Raw genomic sequence first — 15795 nt, forward strand, 5'->3', positions numbered from 1 at the left:
GGTGAGCTGCTGGCTGAACTTTTGCTGCGGCGTTGTGTGGCAAAGTTTTAATAATGTTCTGCGAAAGTGAATTAATGCGTTTTACCACCAGACTAACTGAGGCGAGAGCTCATCCAATGAGAAGCGGATAAGCCAGACTAAGATGCGATGAGAAAGGCTTATAACCGGCACTCAGATGGGTAAGAAATCAAACTAAAAAGCAACACAGCACATATAGTGGAGGGGAAAAAAAGCAAAGCTTGACACAAAAGTTGCTGGCAACAAATTCATTAAACATTCAGGACATGGCTTCTGGGACGAAAGAGGGAAAACACTGGACAATTGTCGGGTCCTGAAAGGGGTCAACAAACCTGACAGTTAGACAGAATGTTTCCAGCTGAAGCTCATGAATATCCCATGCACACCAAATGCAGAAAGTGGTATTAGTAGTTCGCATAGGGATGCCATCAATGCATTTCCCTCACACTAAACGCCATCAGGCACATCACTCATACGCACTGTGGCCTCCTAAGTATCGTTAAGACCACGGCTGCGCGCCAATAAGTGCAGTCTTAAGCATGCCTTCCTCGTTTAATCAAAAATAAATACGGCACACATGCTGGCAGGCTAATTAAATGGGGCCGAAAAAAATGAAAAAGATGAGGACCGCGTCAATTTATCGGGTGTGCGAATGGAGCTATCAACGAAATTTTAATGGACTGCCTGCCGCCACAGGCTATGACATGCCTTTACGATCGCATTACGAGCCTTTATGGTGCACTGCAAGCGAGCACACCAGATGGTCGGGCTTATATGTCAAGCATAGAGGAGAACAAACACCAAACGACTCAATTTGAAGTGCGGCACTAAACGCTTAATTAAATTGCATTTGTCACTAAATCGAAATTGAATTTTCAGAGTAAATGAATCCGAATTCAATGCCTCCAATTTATGCACACGCTACCCAACGGTAGGCCTTATTTACAGCTGACCCAACCCACCGCCCACCAATATCTAATTTATGGACAGCCTCCTGCCCCGCGAAAGGTGTGCTATAAATGGAAGCAGCCCAGACATCGCACAGCAGTCATCCTGTTTGCATACACACTCACCCTCGAACAGGTGCAAAAATACAAATACACCTGCGCACACTTACACGAGTATATGCACACATACGTACTTGCCAGGTGCTCGTGCGCTATTTAAAGCGAATATATCGCATCTGGCGGTACGCCTCAATAAGTTTTCAATGAACACTTTGAAACTATTTTTATAGCGCATTACGTTTACACCTATGCAAATCAATGTGGGTGATTTACAAGCTCGATTTTATGTGCTTGCTTATGTAAGACATGTTTTCATGATCTCTGCCAGTTGAAGGCTTTGGGCTTTTGGAACGTAAAGATGCTGCCTGAGACTAGCAATTTCGACTCGAAAAATATGAAAATATCAAGTGGTAACAACCATGGGCCTAATGTTCATTGAATTGATTTGGAAGTAAGAAGAATTCAGGAATGGCTAAAGAATGTAAGTTCGAAAAGGCTTTAAATATACAAAACACAGCTATGAATGAATGGCTAGCTTTGCATTTAAACGAAATCGTTCATTAGGGATGAAAATAATTTTAATACATTCAACGTGTTGGATAGTTTAATAAATATGCTAATCATTTTTAGAACTCTTTAGATTTGAATTATCAGTCCCTTTTTTAAAACCTGCAATACCTTTAAATCATGTTTTATTCAAAATATATATTTAGTAACTTGATAACTCTTAGCCGGCAGCACGATTTCAAATGCATGTCCTGGTAAAGTATCTCAGTAATGTAAGGTATAATGCGTATACGCCGCAGTGTCCTTCCGGGATCTCTTTTATCCACCTACTCTCCAGGTTTTGTGGACTTCTTCGCTCTTCCTAGCGTTCCGCAGTATCCGCACATGCGCTCTTCCATCAACTTTGCCACTGCGGATAATTTTGCAGCACGTGTTTTTGTTTACCTTATGCATTGTTGTGCCCAGCGCTTCCGCATGAACGTCATTGACTTGCCTTCCTCACTAGACCACTAGAGTTCTCCATTTTTTCCTCCATTTAGAGTAACCCAGTTTGGTGCGTGGAATCTGGAGCCCCGCAGAATCTGGCGCTCAAGTGGCTCATCCTGCTCCTCGTCATCCTGCTGTTATTTTGGCTGCTTGCGGCGGTCGTTGAGGGTGCTCGTCCCCTTCCTTGAATTTCCATCCAAGTCACCAATGTGAAGTTCGCTTTGCACATTTGTGCTGAGCTCTGAGGACCCTTGAGCAGCTTTCAGCTCTTGGCCGGGAAGTCCAATGCGTCTGTCAGTGGCACATCCACAAAACCCATCTCCATACACCGACACCTGCACTCGCCTCCCTCAGTTTCGGGGGGCAGCATCCAAGTGGGCGGAATTTGGGTAAATAATGCATGCGCATCGCACGACGTGGAGAAATGGATTTGCATAATTCACTTCAGATTTGTTCGCTGACCCAACTTCTGGCAACTGCTGACAAATGCAGTTTGTTTTGGATTACGGGAGCAGATCTTCAGGATACTATGTGTCCCATGGTAACGCAAAGCCCAATTAAGTTGTACAAAGGCTCCCTGTGTTATTTTTCGATAGAAGGATCTTGGTTAGATATTTATTTACTCCTATACATTTGATTTATTCAACCACTTTGAAAACTGCTTTTGAAGTTTAAAATGTGTTCTATTGCACAAAAGCCTAGAGAAGTCGTATTTATTAATTTTTGGTTTTTTTTAATCACTAGAATTTGCAATTGATTCCTTCATTTTTCGTTATGTTATGTTTAAACGAAACGCCAAAAGTTGGCTTTAAAACAGGATTTACTAGTCTCTTTGTTACTTCCCATACAACAAAGGACATCTAAAAAATTATTCGCCCATCGGGGCGGACATAAATACAGCTGCTCAGCCTGCGATGGGTTAGAGAAGGAAAACTCACTGAAAACTTAATTATCTAGCAACGACCATAAATGTTTTACTGCCCCGCCCACCGATTGCAGAGGTCCTCGTGAGAGACGCCTTTGGCGCTTGCACAGAAAGCATAAAATTTATTGGTTGTGAAATTTACAAAGAGGAAAAATAAAATGGAAACGAAAACGGTTTCAGCCAAGGAAAATTATTGCAAGTTTGCATGCATTATGCCTCCTAAAGTTGCAGTTGTTGTCTGCAGTCTGCTCTCCACTTTCGAGACTTTTTAGTTTTTTGGTCGTCCAGTTGGGTTATGTTTATGCATAATCCGCACCTGGTGCCAAAGAAATGGGATCCTTCGGAGCGGCTTTCTCATGTGGAAAATTCATTTTCATCCTATGCAATTTGGTCGCTTGTTTTTTCTGGCTTTTTGTCCTGCTTGCTGGGCACTCTTTTTCTTTTTTGTATATTTTTGTTTTTTGTTAACACAATTTTGTGCCAGGACTGGCAGGATTGTCAGGACTTCCTGGCCTGTAATTACAGGAAAGCGGCCAGTCGATTTTGCCGCAAATTAATTTTGCTCCGCATAGAAGCCGGCGCATTATATATGCCAAAAAAATATTCTAAACCAATATTGAAAGCGAGGGGATGAGGGGAGGAGGTTGATCTGCATTTAACTTTTGACTTCACAGATTTAATGAATGAACCTGAGCCTGCTTAATTATTCCATTTCGGGACGAGTTTATTTTCGACACGCGCGTTTTTACGCGCCAATTGAAGTTTTTAACAGGAAAATGCGTGGGCGAGTCCACAATCCGCACTCAACTGTGCGAAAAGATGAGCTCTCCTGGCTCGAGCCCCATCGCCACGTTTTGTGGCATTCCAATTACAGGTCGAGCGGGACTTAATGAAATTAAAAAGGTCCACAAATAGAAATATAATAAAATTGAGTTCCCGGTGCCGGTGAAAAGTGGAAACGCCAGAAGGAAGGAAGGCTAGAAGTCTAAACCAGTCGAGTGACCTCAGCATGGGTCGATGTTTGCGCCTAATTAATTGCCATTTGCGGTCGCCTCTAATTGCAATTAGTTACCTTTAATTATAATTAGTTTGATTCACTATTTAGATTATTCAGCTGCGGTTACCGCAACGGTTAACTAATTAACAATTATTTGTGTTTTAATTATGTCACAAGTTCGAATGCAAATGTGAGTTCCCAACCTATAAATAAGCCGAATACACAGCTGAGCTATTCGGGTTATATCTCTATTAGGCAGGGCAAAAGGTCATGAGTCGAGTAGAGGCATTGTGTATGCTGTCAAAGCCAATTAATCCACCTAATCGTGTCGAAGGGCATGCACAGTTTACAGAACCAATTCCCATGCAAAACGTATTTCAACATTTTTGTAATTAAATAAAAGCCTCGACGGACTGTCATGAAATTCGGAATGTGATCTGCAAACAAACGAAATTTAATTTCAATTTGTCAAAGCCACACAACCATCCTAATCACACACCATTCCTCCACCTAGGTCGTCCTGCCAGGACATTAGAATTTATCACATGAAATATAATTCGTTCTAGTAAAACGCTTTCCCATTTCGCAGCGGAATGGGAAATGGGAATCGGACTGGATTGGATTGGCTTGTATGGGATTGGATTGGAAAGGGGGAACAACGGGTTATGTCCGACGACCATTTATAAAATATGCATGGGTCATAGATTTATATTGTATGCGGCGATTATAATGCAAATGCCCAAACATTTTTGACAGCTCTCAAAAATGTTTTCCCCCTAGCAAATGCAAAAGAGCGACCAGGGAATGAAATATTTATGTGTTAAATCCTTTTGCGGTGTGACGCAGAACAATAAATAATAAAATCACTAACTGGTTTCGCCATGTCCAAGTCGCCAGACTTACCATCGGGATATACAGCTACGGATACAGATATAGCTGCAGATACAGATACAGATACAGATACACAGCCACATCCTCATCCACATGGATGGTGTCCTGGGAGACGCTTACCTAAATCATAGTCGAGGAAAAGCTTTTGCCCTAAACCCCGAACATATTGACAGACTCGCACTCGCTTTGATAGCATGTATAGCCGCCCAGCAGAGGGCATGATGAGGGGGTGGTTCCACATGGAGGGTGGAACCGGGTGGGTGGTGCAAGGGCGGCAGGTTGCTTGGGGAAATCAACGGCGGCGACAAAGTGAATCGGGCTCACGCAGCACACAGATATCATTATCAACACATATTCCATGTATATACACGCTGTGAACTAGAACGTGTCGATTGGTTCCTAGGTGGTTCTTTCTATATAGCTGCACTCAAAAAAAAATACCTCAAACTCACACTCTGATATCCCTTTTATTAAAAGCTAACACAAATGTAGCACACATTCAATTTGGAACTCGCTTTCAGAGCTCAGAGCATTTTGCATATTAAAGTAGGACGTGCTATTAAGAAATATTAACAAAACACAAAAAAAAACTGATATTAACTAAAATTTTGACTATAGTGTTGCAAGCATTTGATATTTTTGTGCTTACTAGCAATTCAATGGTAATAGTACCACACAAACAAGAATACCCGAGAATCCAAACATATAATTAAATATTTTCACCAGCTTCGAATCGGTCTTATATCAATTTATTGAGGCCTTTGGAAATAAGTTTTCAGGGGATTTGTCATATTTAGCGAGGAATGCCTGTTAATTACAGAAAACATAAAGAAAACTCTTATTTGCTAATCGCTTCTAATTGCACCACATTTAACTGCACAATTAAATATTTTTTGCTTGGATATCAGAATTGAAAACTGGCCGATTGCAATTAAAGTCGCAATTGCAGGGATACATGTGTGTGTTCAATCCTGGGGCTCCATTAAAGTTTTCGACGTCGCTTAGCCTTCGGTTAGCTGAGAACTCGGTGCTGGGGAAAAAACTTTTGATAATAGCACAGCAGCTGAGCGGGAGTTGATTGTCTATATGTGGGTGCTCCTAAGCCATGTGGATTGGTGTGGGCGAATCAAGTCAATGAAGCCAAAACAAATATAGGAAAAAGTTTTCCAATTTTCGATTGCCAATTGCGGGGGATTTTTTTTCCCCCTTGCAACTAGCTGGGGGAAAACGGGAAAGTTTCTGTGCCATTTGGATTCGTGTGCTTGTGTCCATTTCGCTCTCGATCTCGCAAACTCCCTCCTTTTCGCGTTCCATTTATGGCAAGGGAACATGCAAAATAATTTCTTAATATTACTTTAAATTTTGATAATTAAGACATACGGCGGGGCTGGCAATTGTGGTTAGGTAAATGTCTTGAATTTATTTTCAGCTGACTTTACACTCGTTTAATGCTTCGCATCACACAACATAATTGTTTTAATTTTGTTAATTGAGAATTTCGTTTGGATTTCAGCAATGTTTGAGCAAGTAAAACATTTTTTTCGCCTTATTCAAATTATTCCTGGCTCCGACTTTAACTTTCGCTTTGTCGGCAAACTTTTGCTTTTATACTACAACTAGCGTCGAAAGTTTTACCTAACGCAATGCAGCAAAGTTTTTCCACTTCAAGTGCAAGCGACCCGTTACCCGTAAAGCCACCCATCCGCCCAACCACCCACCACTTTTCCGGGACAATACAAAAGTTGTACAAGTTTTCACTTGCCACACGGCAAGAGAAACCCTCGGCGACACAGACTAGTTGACTAAGTTGGTGTCTTGATGTCCATTTTATTTGCAGCAACTGTGCAATTATTTATGCGGCAGTCAGTGCGCTTATGCCACATAGTTCAGTTCAGTTGGCAGAAGCATATGGCCACATTCCATACTTCTCATGCAACGAAGGCGGTGGCACTTTAAACTTGCCATAAGTGTTTGAAATGCGCTCGTTGCATTTATTATTGAGTGGCTTTGTCGCCTGGCAGACAGGCGAACGATGCACTGCACCCACTGCCGGGATTATGTTTCACTGGGCTATACTCACTGCTACACTGAGTTTCTCTGGGTTTCGCTGGATGGCGACTGCCCCTTTTTGGCACCAGCGCCCCATTTGAATGCAGGACGAGAGCGATTTTGGCGCAATTCCCCATCACGTTGCCTGTAGCATACTTATCCGGGCATCGCCGGTAGTCATGAGAAGTTGTAAATGCATATTTTATATTTTCATTTCATTGAAACCAGCACGTTGGTCCAGCTGTCTAGAATTTCATGCATTTCAATTGAACCCGCTGGCAAATAATTGACACTTCTTTTAATTAAGTTTGCATATAAAGTCCCAAGCGCTTTGCTTGACATTTTATTTTTCTTCTTTTGTGTTGATTTGGCTCGAGTACCGAACACCATGGGTATTAAACCTTTAAAAATCATTTACAAAAACATGCGGCAAATTGTAGATCGACTTAACACGTTAGAAATTACACTATTTCACTGAACATCTATTTCAATAAACCAATACCTTTCTCATTAAATTTCTCCCTGATAAATATATAAAAATAAAATTAATATTACTTATAAGCAGTGCACTGTTCAACATCAGGCTGTGTTTTTCTGTCGATCTGCTAATGCAATATGTACTTATCAATAGAAAATGGTTCGGTCCTTTTACCAATCAACTTGCGAAAAGCCTTTCCATGTTCGCACATGAGACGGCGACATCTTCAATTGCACGCGGCGGTACATGCATTTTTCATTAGGAGGCGGAACCGCAGAGGGGCTTTTTCATCGGCACTTAAAGACCAAGAACAAAGTTTGCACTTTCTGCATTATTTAGTGTCTGGCAATAAATGAACATCATTTGTGCTCGACGAGCACGCTATAAAATGCCTCAAACGGCGGCCTATCAAACAAAGTCGCTGTGCGATTTGCATTTTCCATATGGATTTTAATATACTTTGGAGCCATGCGGAAGAGTTGGCACATAAAGCCGCCGGCGAGGGTATAGCATAAGTTTGTATTTACGCTCTGCTTGTCACGCAGATATTGCACTTTATAAATCATCTTGGGAAAAAGACCGACGGGCACGTGAAAGTAGACGAAAAATGTGCCCTGTGCCGAAACATATATCCCTGTAAAGGCGGAGCACTGAAAAGAAATTGCGGTAACTTAGCGATGACAGTGTTTGTTTGTAAAGTATATTGAAATTTTCAATTGATTTGAGTCGCTAGATTTCCCGTAGACAAAATTAGCTGAACATCCCGGAATTGCTGGGTAAGCATTAATGCTCCATACCAAATAGGTCTAAAAAGCAGCTCGTTCCTGCTTCCTGCTCATTTGGCATGGACATTGTGCCTTTGTCGCTCTGTTTGATTCGGCCCAGAAGTGCCTTTCTATTTGGTTGATCTACTTTTGCCCTGGCTGATTCGCTTTTTACTGCCGAGCACTCGGTTCGGTTTGTTTTTGGCCGCTGCCATTGTTGTTGACCCGGGCCATCCAACTGCATCCTGTGGACTCCTGGCGGGTCCTGTGGAAATGGCTCGAGTACGTGATGCAGGCTGTTTTCCAGCCACTGATTAGAGTGTGGAGTCGCAATCGGCGACTTTCGGCACCGAAGAGTTCAATTTGCGAGGAACTATGTATACCATAGAGTCACCCAATTGCGGCCTCATCTGGGTGTATGCAAATCGACTTCGTGGCCGGGATTTGAATGCAGATTGGAGGTTAGAGGGTGGAGGATTTAGATTACGAGCAACAGCTCGCCTCCCGTGTTGACTCAACGTGCTTGCTGTTTGGCTGCCAATTAAATAAATACACAGCCACATAAGCTAGCCCAAAACAAGAGAGAACGCTATAGTCGAGTTCCCCGACTATCTGATACCCGTTACTTAGCTAGTGGAAGGGAGATGGAGAGTCTTAAACACAGTTTTTGGCGGTTTGTAGGCGTTATAGTGGGCGTGGCAGAAAGTTTTTTGGCAAATCGATAGAAATTTACAAGACCAATACAAAAATGAAAAAATTTCAAAACATTTTTCAAAAGTGTGGGCGTGGCAGTTTTGGGCGGTTTGTGAGCGTTAGAGTGGGCGTGGCAAAAAGTTTTTTGGTAAATCGATAGAAAATTAAAAGACTAATACAAAAATGAAAAAATTTCAAAACAGTTTTCAAAAGTGTGGGCGTGGCAGCTTTGGGCGGTTTGTGGGCGTTACAGTGGGCGTGGCAACATGAATCGACCAACTTGCGCTGCTTCTATGTCTCTGGAGTCTGTATGCTTAATCTCAACTTTCTAGCTTTTGTAGTTCCTGAGATCTCGACGTTCATACGGACGTACAGACGGACGGACAGACGGACATGGCCAGATCGACTCGGTTATTGATCCTGATCATGAATATATATACTTTATATGGTCGGAAACGCTTCCTTCTGCCTGTGACATACTTTTCAACGAATCTAGTATACCCTTTTACTCTACGAGTAACGGGTATAAATATGGTCGCAAGTGGCTGATTCTGTCGCTTTACTGCACTATTAGGGAAAGGGTTTACCCAACTGATAGATTCATATGATTATGATGATTAATCTAAAAAAGTAATTGGTATCTTTAACTAATATTCGAATATTTGTAAGTTAAAAGTGTTTGAATTCTAAACACTACCTAAAAAATACTGAGAGTATATAGTTATATGAGAGGTTATAGTTCCTAAACCTCAAAATATTTAATATATTTATAACCCAAGTCATATTTTTATTCCCATATCCTTAATGTCTATGTTTACCCATCCAATAAACAGCTTCATCTTGCGGATTCCGGAGCGTGGACAAGAGCTGATTAATTTATGACATTATCCTCCGGCATTGGGCAACCAGGTCACGTGATTGTTTCCAACTACATTAGGGTAGTACGCACTGATTTAATTTCCACCCGACCGTCCGACTACCCGACTGTCCTCAAGAGCCACTTACAATTAAAGCGAGGACTACGTGAAAACGAGCCATGTACTTGAACTGCTCAATCGAAGGTCGTTAAATAGGCGGAGAGCAAGGGTCGGAAAATCTCTGCCGAAAAAATCAAAAGTTTTGCTAAGCCAAAACTTGAGCCCCCCACTAATTGGTGTTTAATTGCGTCCAAAGTTTGCCAATGGTTGGGGAATGCACAGTTCCCAGAGCCGTTCCACGAATTCTGGTTAACTAAAAGCAAGCATCCCCTAACACCGGCCAAGTACATGCCACATTTGCGCTGCATTAAAAATGCATTTCTCCTCTTCCCCCGCTCCCCCCGTGATTAATAGTCTGTGCAACAATGTGAATATGTTTGTGCTTCATGGGCGTAATGCTGATGGCGCTCGTTCCCAGGCAGCCATATAATTTGAGCATCATGAAGTGCACTTATCAGTACGGTTGGCAAGCACTGCGATAGATAAGCATCAGCTGAGTGAGTGTGTGGGCAAAAACTGCATTGTACTTACCGAAACTGAAGCAATCTTGGGGTTCTTCTGGCTGACTGGGTGGCTGGATGAGTGGCTGCATGCCTCAGAAACTGAAGCACCCAAGGTGACATCCTTCAGGATCCTCCTAAGCCATTGCTTATTAAAACATACCACGACATCCTCGTACCCTAACTGTTTTTTTTACACAGAAAAACATTTCATTTTTATTCGTATCGTGACATTAAACTTACGGTAAAACAATTGAGCCTCTTCCACAATAACAATGTGCTACAGCGGGTTTATATGTCCCGGCATGTGTACAACTTTACAGTTAAATTTATATTTATGCATAGAAATAGATTTGAAAATTTCAATTCTTACCAACAGCAAATTAAAAAATTCTCCACATCGTAAATTCCGTCCAGTGTGAGATTTTCTTCTGCACTGAAAGCAGTTGACTTTGATTGCCGTTTGGACAACGTGTCGTATGATTGTTTTTAGCTTGGCTGCTAAAGAACGAGCTTTGCAGAGCCAGATTGATTTGTGCACGTGCACAGTTAGGTAATGAGGCACGGACTGACCCAACGCTCCGTCGGATGGCATTCGGAAATGCTTTGGAATCGTCGCTGACACTCTGCATTTTTCCCTGACCCATGCAGACGTGGAGCTCTGGAGTCCTGAAGTCCTGGAGCCCTGGGCTCTTCCTCTGAAATTCTCCGGTTGCAACTGACAGGTGGCAGGGATGGATTTTAAAGGGGGCGGTGGCCAGAACAGGATATGTACATACTGGACAGCTGCCAGGTCAGGGCGGTTGCCATGTTCACTTAATTAACAACATTACGGCATTAACACACACACACCCATACACCGGCATGCATGTGCTGCGAAAGTTGCATTAAAGTTTTATAATAAATCTAATGGTCAACAAGGACAAAACTGTAATTTTGTTTGTTGGCTCGACTGTCAGGCGAATGGACAGGCGGGGACTGTAGATTGGGCATTGGAGGCGTGTCCTGGGCCCGCCTTTGTCTTTGCAATGGCTGACACATTGTGTAATGGTGCAGTCGTGCATATGAAATTGCTGTTAACAGAGGGCAAAGGACTTCCTGCAACCGCAGGATGTGCCGCCCTAATGGGTTTGCTTGGCCTTAGTTATGGCAATCATGAGGTGACACATTTACTCTCTTCCTGACCCACAACTCACGACACCTGACCCCTGACCCGTGTACCCAGTTTCAGGGTCTTAAAGTGCTTTGGGAAATCAGTGGCAACCGAAAACTGAACACGAATCGAACAAAAAATGGAAAAGTGCCGCCAAAGCGATTGATAAGCGACCTGGCAGACAGGCGGCCCCCAAGGCCACCCACCTGATGGGTGGTGGGTGGTGGGAGGTCCTGTTTGATTACGCACCTGGGACTTCAACTTGTACGCGAACGTGAACAACCATATCAATTGAATGTCTATGTCGACAGTTCTCATTTCCCAACCTAAATGCTTAAAGTGATGATAGGTTTCAGAAAAGTAATAAACGAAAATAAATAACTTTGTTGAACTTCAGTGAAAGAATGTCCATTGTTGCTTAATACCATTGGATGCTTATGTTTGCTATAACTAAATAAAAAACAAGTAATAATTTGACTCTTAATTACTAATAGAGTAATAAATTATTTATTATTTTATTGATTATTATAGTATAGTATTGATTATTATAGCGTTAAATTGCTCTGACACTTTAAAACACAGTATAGCCAGCAATCGATTTTAAATAACTTAATTCTAAATGTTGAAGAGATATTTCTATACATACATGTAAATATATGTGCAAACATTTCTTTGAGGGGTCAGCAAATGAAACAAATTAAAAATGAATATTTTATGGACAACCACGGGATCCTGACCACCAAGCCACGAGAAGCGGCTGGAGAGATTTGCAAATTGGCCAAGATTTATAGTGTTAGCCACAGCTGTTGGATCACAAGCGCACCTCTGTGCGTGCTGGTGCAAAGTTTTCCCAGCTCGTTGGGAGATGGAAATAAACGCAGGGGCACCGGAACAGGTGAGCCAAAACTGAGGCCGAACCTGTCTGGGCCTAGTCTGCTTGGGTTTTCCTGGGGCTTTTGGGTCAACCGGCTTCTGGCTTGAATTGGGTGGCGTTGGGGCATAGAGTCTGCCACTCGACCCGACGGCTGCTGACTAATCTGTTAATTTATGTTGAAAAGTTCAGGAAAGTTTCGAAGCGCTTAGCAAACAAATTGTAATAAATTATTAAGAATATTTGCACACAAAACGGTCGGGTGACGGTGGCTTCGCAGTTTTTGTGCATTTCATTAATTTATGTTTCGTTGCCGGCCAAAAACGTCTCGTCACTTGTGTGGATAATTTGAATTCACCGTAGAGCAACTTTACACTGCCAGGAGGCGAGATTCACACGCAAAGATAAACACGAGCCCGTGTCCCTTGTCCCCTGTTTCCGGAATACTGTGTGCCGTATTTTGCATCCCCATTCCCCAATCCCTTATCCCTGATTCCTGATCCCGTCGAGGGTCGAAAGTGGCCAACAAAAAGTTAAAATGTTCTTATGCATAAGTGATGCGCCGGGCGCCTCGGCCTTTTTCGCCTTTCGGCTGGCGACAAAGTCCTCACGAAGTGTCCGCAATGCAGTTGTTTCCGTTTCGCTTCGTTTCACTTCGTTGCGACATGAAAACTTAATGCCGTAATTAACTGTTTGCGTTTGCGCTTTAAGAGTGCCCACAAAAAGGCGTCGCGTATACGTCCCCTGTGCGTCACTGCTTAAGCCGCGTATGCGCCCCTAAGCCGAGATTTAAACGCATCGCGTGACCCACTTGCAGCCTGCAACTTTCAATGCCGACGTGTCACTTTATCAGGAGAAACTGGCAAATGGTGTGACACGAATTTCCGGCCAGGAAGCAGAACAAAGCAAATAGAGCAAAGCAAGGCGAAACGGCTGACTGGCATTTCGAAGCGGGAAATGGATGTCAAAACATCATAGCTCCAACTTCCACCCATACGAATTAACTTTGATGACTTGGCGGAAAAAGCAAAGCAAAAATCAGTTAGCAGTGAGCAGTTACCTGGCGCGATTCCATTTCCGCCGCTTAACGTTATTAAATCGCTGAAATGGAAATTTCGGCCTAGAGCTAAGCTCCAAGGATATCCAACTAGATTACCCTGGCACCCGGACTCGGCAATTCCCCAATTTGGCTGGCTGTTAAATAAGATTGTCAACTGCAATTAGCGCGCTTAATGCATCTTTCGAATGAAAATTGACAGACAGACAGCGTGTCCTTCACGGCTTTCAATCTGCCAGATGTTTAACCACTTGCCTGCCATCCTGCCATATCAACCTGTTTACGGCACGCATCCTAAAGGACTCTTCCGAGCAGTGTGGCAAGGACACGACTGTGGCACTCAGACATGCATTCGCCGCTCGCCACTGCCAGCAGTGGCCCCTCCAAGTTGCACATTTAAAGACTGCGGCGACTCGAGTCCCCTTCTCTGTCGGCTGATGGCCCTTCAACTAACGCACCTGCCCCACACTTGGCTAAATGGGCCATAGAAAGTGGTAGCGAGCTGTTTTGCTTCGCTGCAAATTAAATAAACCCCGTAGATTATAAACTTATGCCCAAAGTGGGGCCTGGAATAAAGACTTCCGTTACAAATGCCTGAAAATGTTTGAGTTGTTTTCTCCATTTACTTATGAGGATTTTAGAGCTACTTTAGAGGCAAGCGAAATGAACTTATAATAAGGCTTAGAATGTGTAGGATTAATGAATGTTTCCACAATATTTCGATCACTGATTACTCTATTAAGGGAGGACGGAATTAGTAAGATAACAATTTTATAATTTGAAAATAAATTTTACGATTTCATTTTAATAAAGCTTTATCATTTTAGTCCACTTAATATAAAACACGTTTGCTTCCGACAGTTCTTATATTTTATATTATTATATTCCGAATCTTTAGCTGTGCCAGACTATGATTGACTGTGCGTCCATCCGTATAAACATAAGAGATCTCGGAAACTTTAGGAGCTAGAGAGTTGACTCTGCAATAATGCTCTCTGCTGGTCGCATCATTCAACCATAGTGTATCCTTTTGCCAATGTAGCATCATTTTTTAATTTTTGAAGGGATTCAAATTGCAAGATATCACTGGAATTGCTAAATATCCACTTCCCTAGGAATTAAGTCATAATAAATTAAGATAACCACATTATAATAGGGTTTATTCAGTGTCAGTCGATGATTTGTAACAACTATAAGAAACTAATTAACCTAATCCAAAAGTAGTCGGGAATCACTTGGCCTGACAGCACTTGGCTGCCGTCTTGGCGGCGCATTGGCATTGGCTGTTTCCGGCGCAGTTACCGCCGCACTTTCCGGCTGAGCACTGACAGTCTGAAGGTGGAGATTTCATTATATTAGTATAACTTTATAATATATAAGTTTCCCCATTTAGGGTGACTGGTACTTACTGTTTCCACATCCCTTGCAAGGCATCTTGTTGGTTGTTTGGTTTGCTTGTTGCGGTGTTTTCAAGTCTTCGAAGCTTTTAAACTTTTTGATGCCTTCTGGGTGGGAAACTCTCCTCTTTATACCCAATCCAGTCCAGTCGAAACTGTGGGCCGTGCTGCCCGATAAGATAAGAAAGCCGTGTGCAGTTCGATCGGCGTGCGCAAAAACATAATTCCTTTTATGCCCGGCGATGATAAAGCGATTTGCACACGCCCTGATAACGAGAATCGAATTGGTGGTGCGCAAAGCAGTGGAAGCACTATAAGAATGCTGCACCTCCAGGCGACAATCATCAAACAGTGATACCTTACGGCTAAGTGAATCGGGTTTATTTTAATATAAACAAAAACCAAATAAAAATCACATAATGGGTTGCAAGGCTTGTGGAACAAGTGAGTATACAATTAATCCTGGTTAATCCAGTGCGGCTGCTTATTTCCGGATTAAATTCTCAGACTGCCAGTGCTCCGCTACCAAGTGCGGCGACAACTGCGCCTGCAGCCAGCATTGCCAGTGCTCCTGCAAGAACGGACCCAAAGCCAAGTGCTGCTCCACCAAGATATCCAATTAGATAAAAGAACCCTTCTCAAGCTCATCTGTGTGATATACATATAACCCGTCGGCATGGAATCAAAATAAATACACAATCACTTCAAACTAATGTTTAAAATCAAATCTTTATTGGCCATTTTGACAAGAATAGTTTCCCACTTTAGCTTTAGAAACTGCACACCCAATTAGCGTTTGAAATTACATTTAAAACACTTACACCATGTACACATTTAATTCAAGTACACCGTGAGTACAGGACAATCAAAGTATCCAAATATCAACATTGTTTTTGGCGAGCGTCTCTCGTGTGTATTTGTGTGTATCTGTGTGTTATGTGGTGTTTGTTTAGAGTTTTTTGGGAATGTGTGTGTGCAATAGCTTTCATAATGAAACATTAAAATTTTACGTACACATTATTACA

General features: G+C 42.4%; 2 protein-coding genes across 2 annotated transcripts; one reads left to right on the plus strand and one right to left on the minus strand.

Annotated features, from left to right (window-relative positions):
* Positions 1-14506: 14506 nt before the first annotated feature.
* LOC26536318 (metallothionein-2) lies at positions 14507-14917 on the minus strand. The gene is made up of 2 exons (XM_015191870.2): positions 14783-14917; positions 14507-14705 (listed from the first exon to the last, which is right to left on the minus strand). Exons 1-2 carry the CDS (start codon positions 14805-14807, stop codon positions 14605-14607), a joined length of 126 nt encoding a protein of 41 aa, XP_015047356.2. The 5' UTR covers positions 14808-14917; the 3' UTR covers positions 14507-14604.
* Positions 14918-15122: 205 nt separating this feature from the next.
* On the plus strand, positions 15123-15483 carry LOC6535801 (metallothionein-4). The gene is made up of 2 exons (XM_002096388.3): positions 15123-15214; positions 15278-15483. Exons 1-2 carry the CDS (start codon positions 15190-15192, stop codon positions 15391-15393), a joined length of 141 nt encoding a protein of 46 aa, XP_002096424.1. The 5' UTR covers positions 15123-15189; the 3' UTR covers positions 15394-15483.
* Positions 15484-15795: the final 312 nt, after the last annotated feature.

The sequence above is a fragment of the Drosophila yakuba genome, chromosome 3R (genome assembly GCF_016746365.2).
Source record: "Drosophila yakuba strain Tai18E2 chromosome 3R, Prin_Dyak_Tai18E2_2.1, whole genome shotgun sequence".
Lineage (NCBI taxonomy): Eukaryota > Metazoa > Arthropoda > Insecta > Diptera > Drosophilidae > Drosophila > Drosophila yakuba.

Excerpts from the sequence above, each read along its gene's own strand:
- LOC26536318 (XM_015191870.2), bottom strand. The coding sequence starts at position 14,807 with ATGCCTTGCAAGGGATGTGGAAACA. Across the intron at positions 14,706-14,782 it reads TTGCAAGGGATGTGGAAACA|ACTGTCAGTGCTCAGCCGGA; the intron begins GTAAGTACCAGT and ends CTCCACCTTCAG.
- LOC6535801 (XM_002096388.3), top strand. The coding sequence starts at position 15,190 with ATGGGTTGCAAGGCTTGTGGAACAA. Across the intron at positions 15,215-15,277 it reads TTGCAAGGCTTGTGGAACAA|ACTGCCAGTGCTCCGCTACC; the intron begins GTGAGTATACAA and ends TTAAATTCTCAG.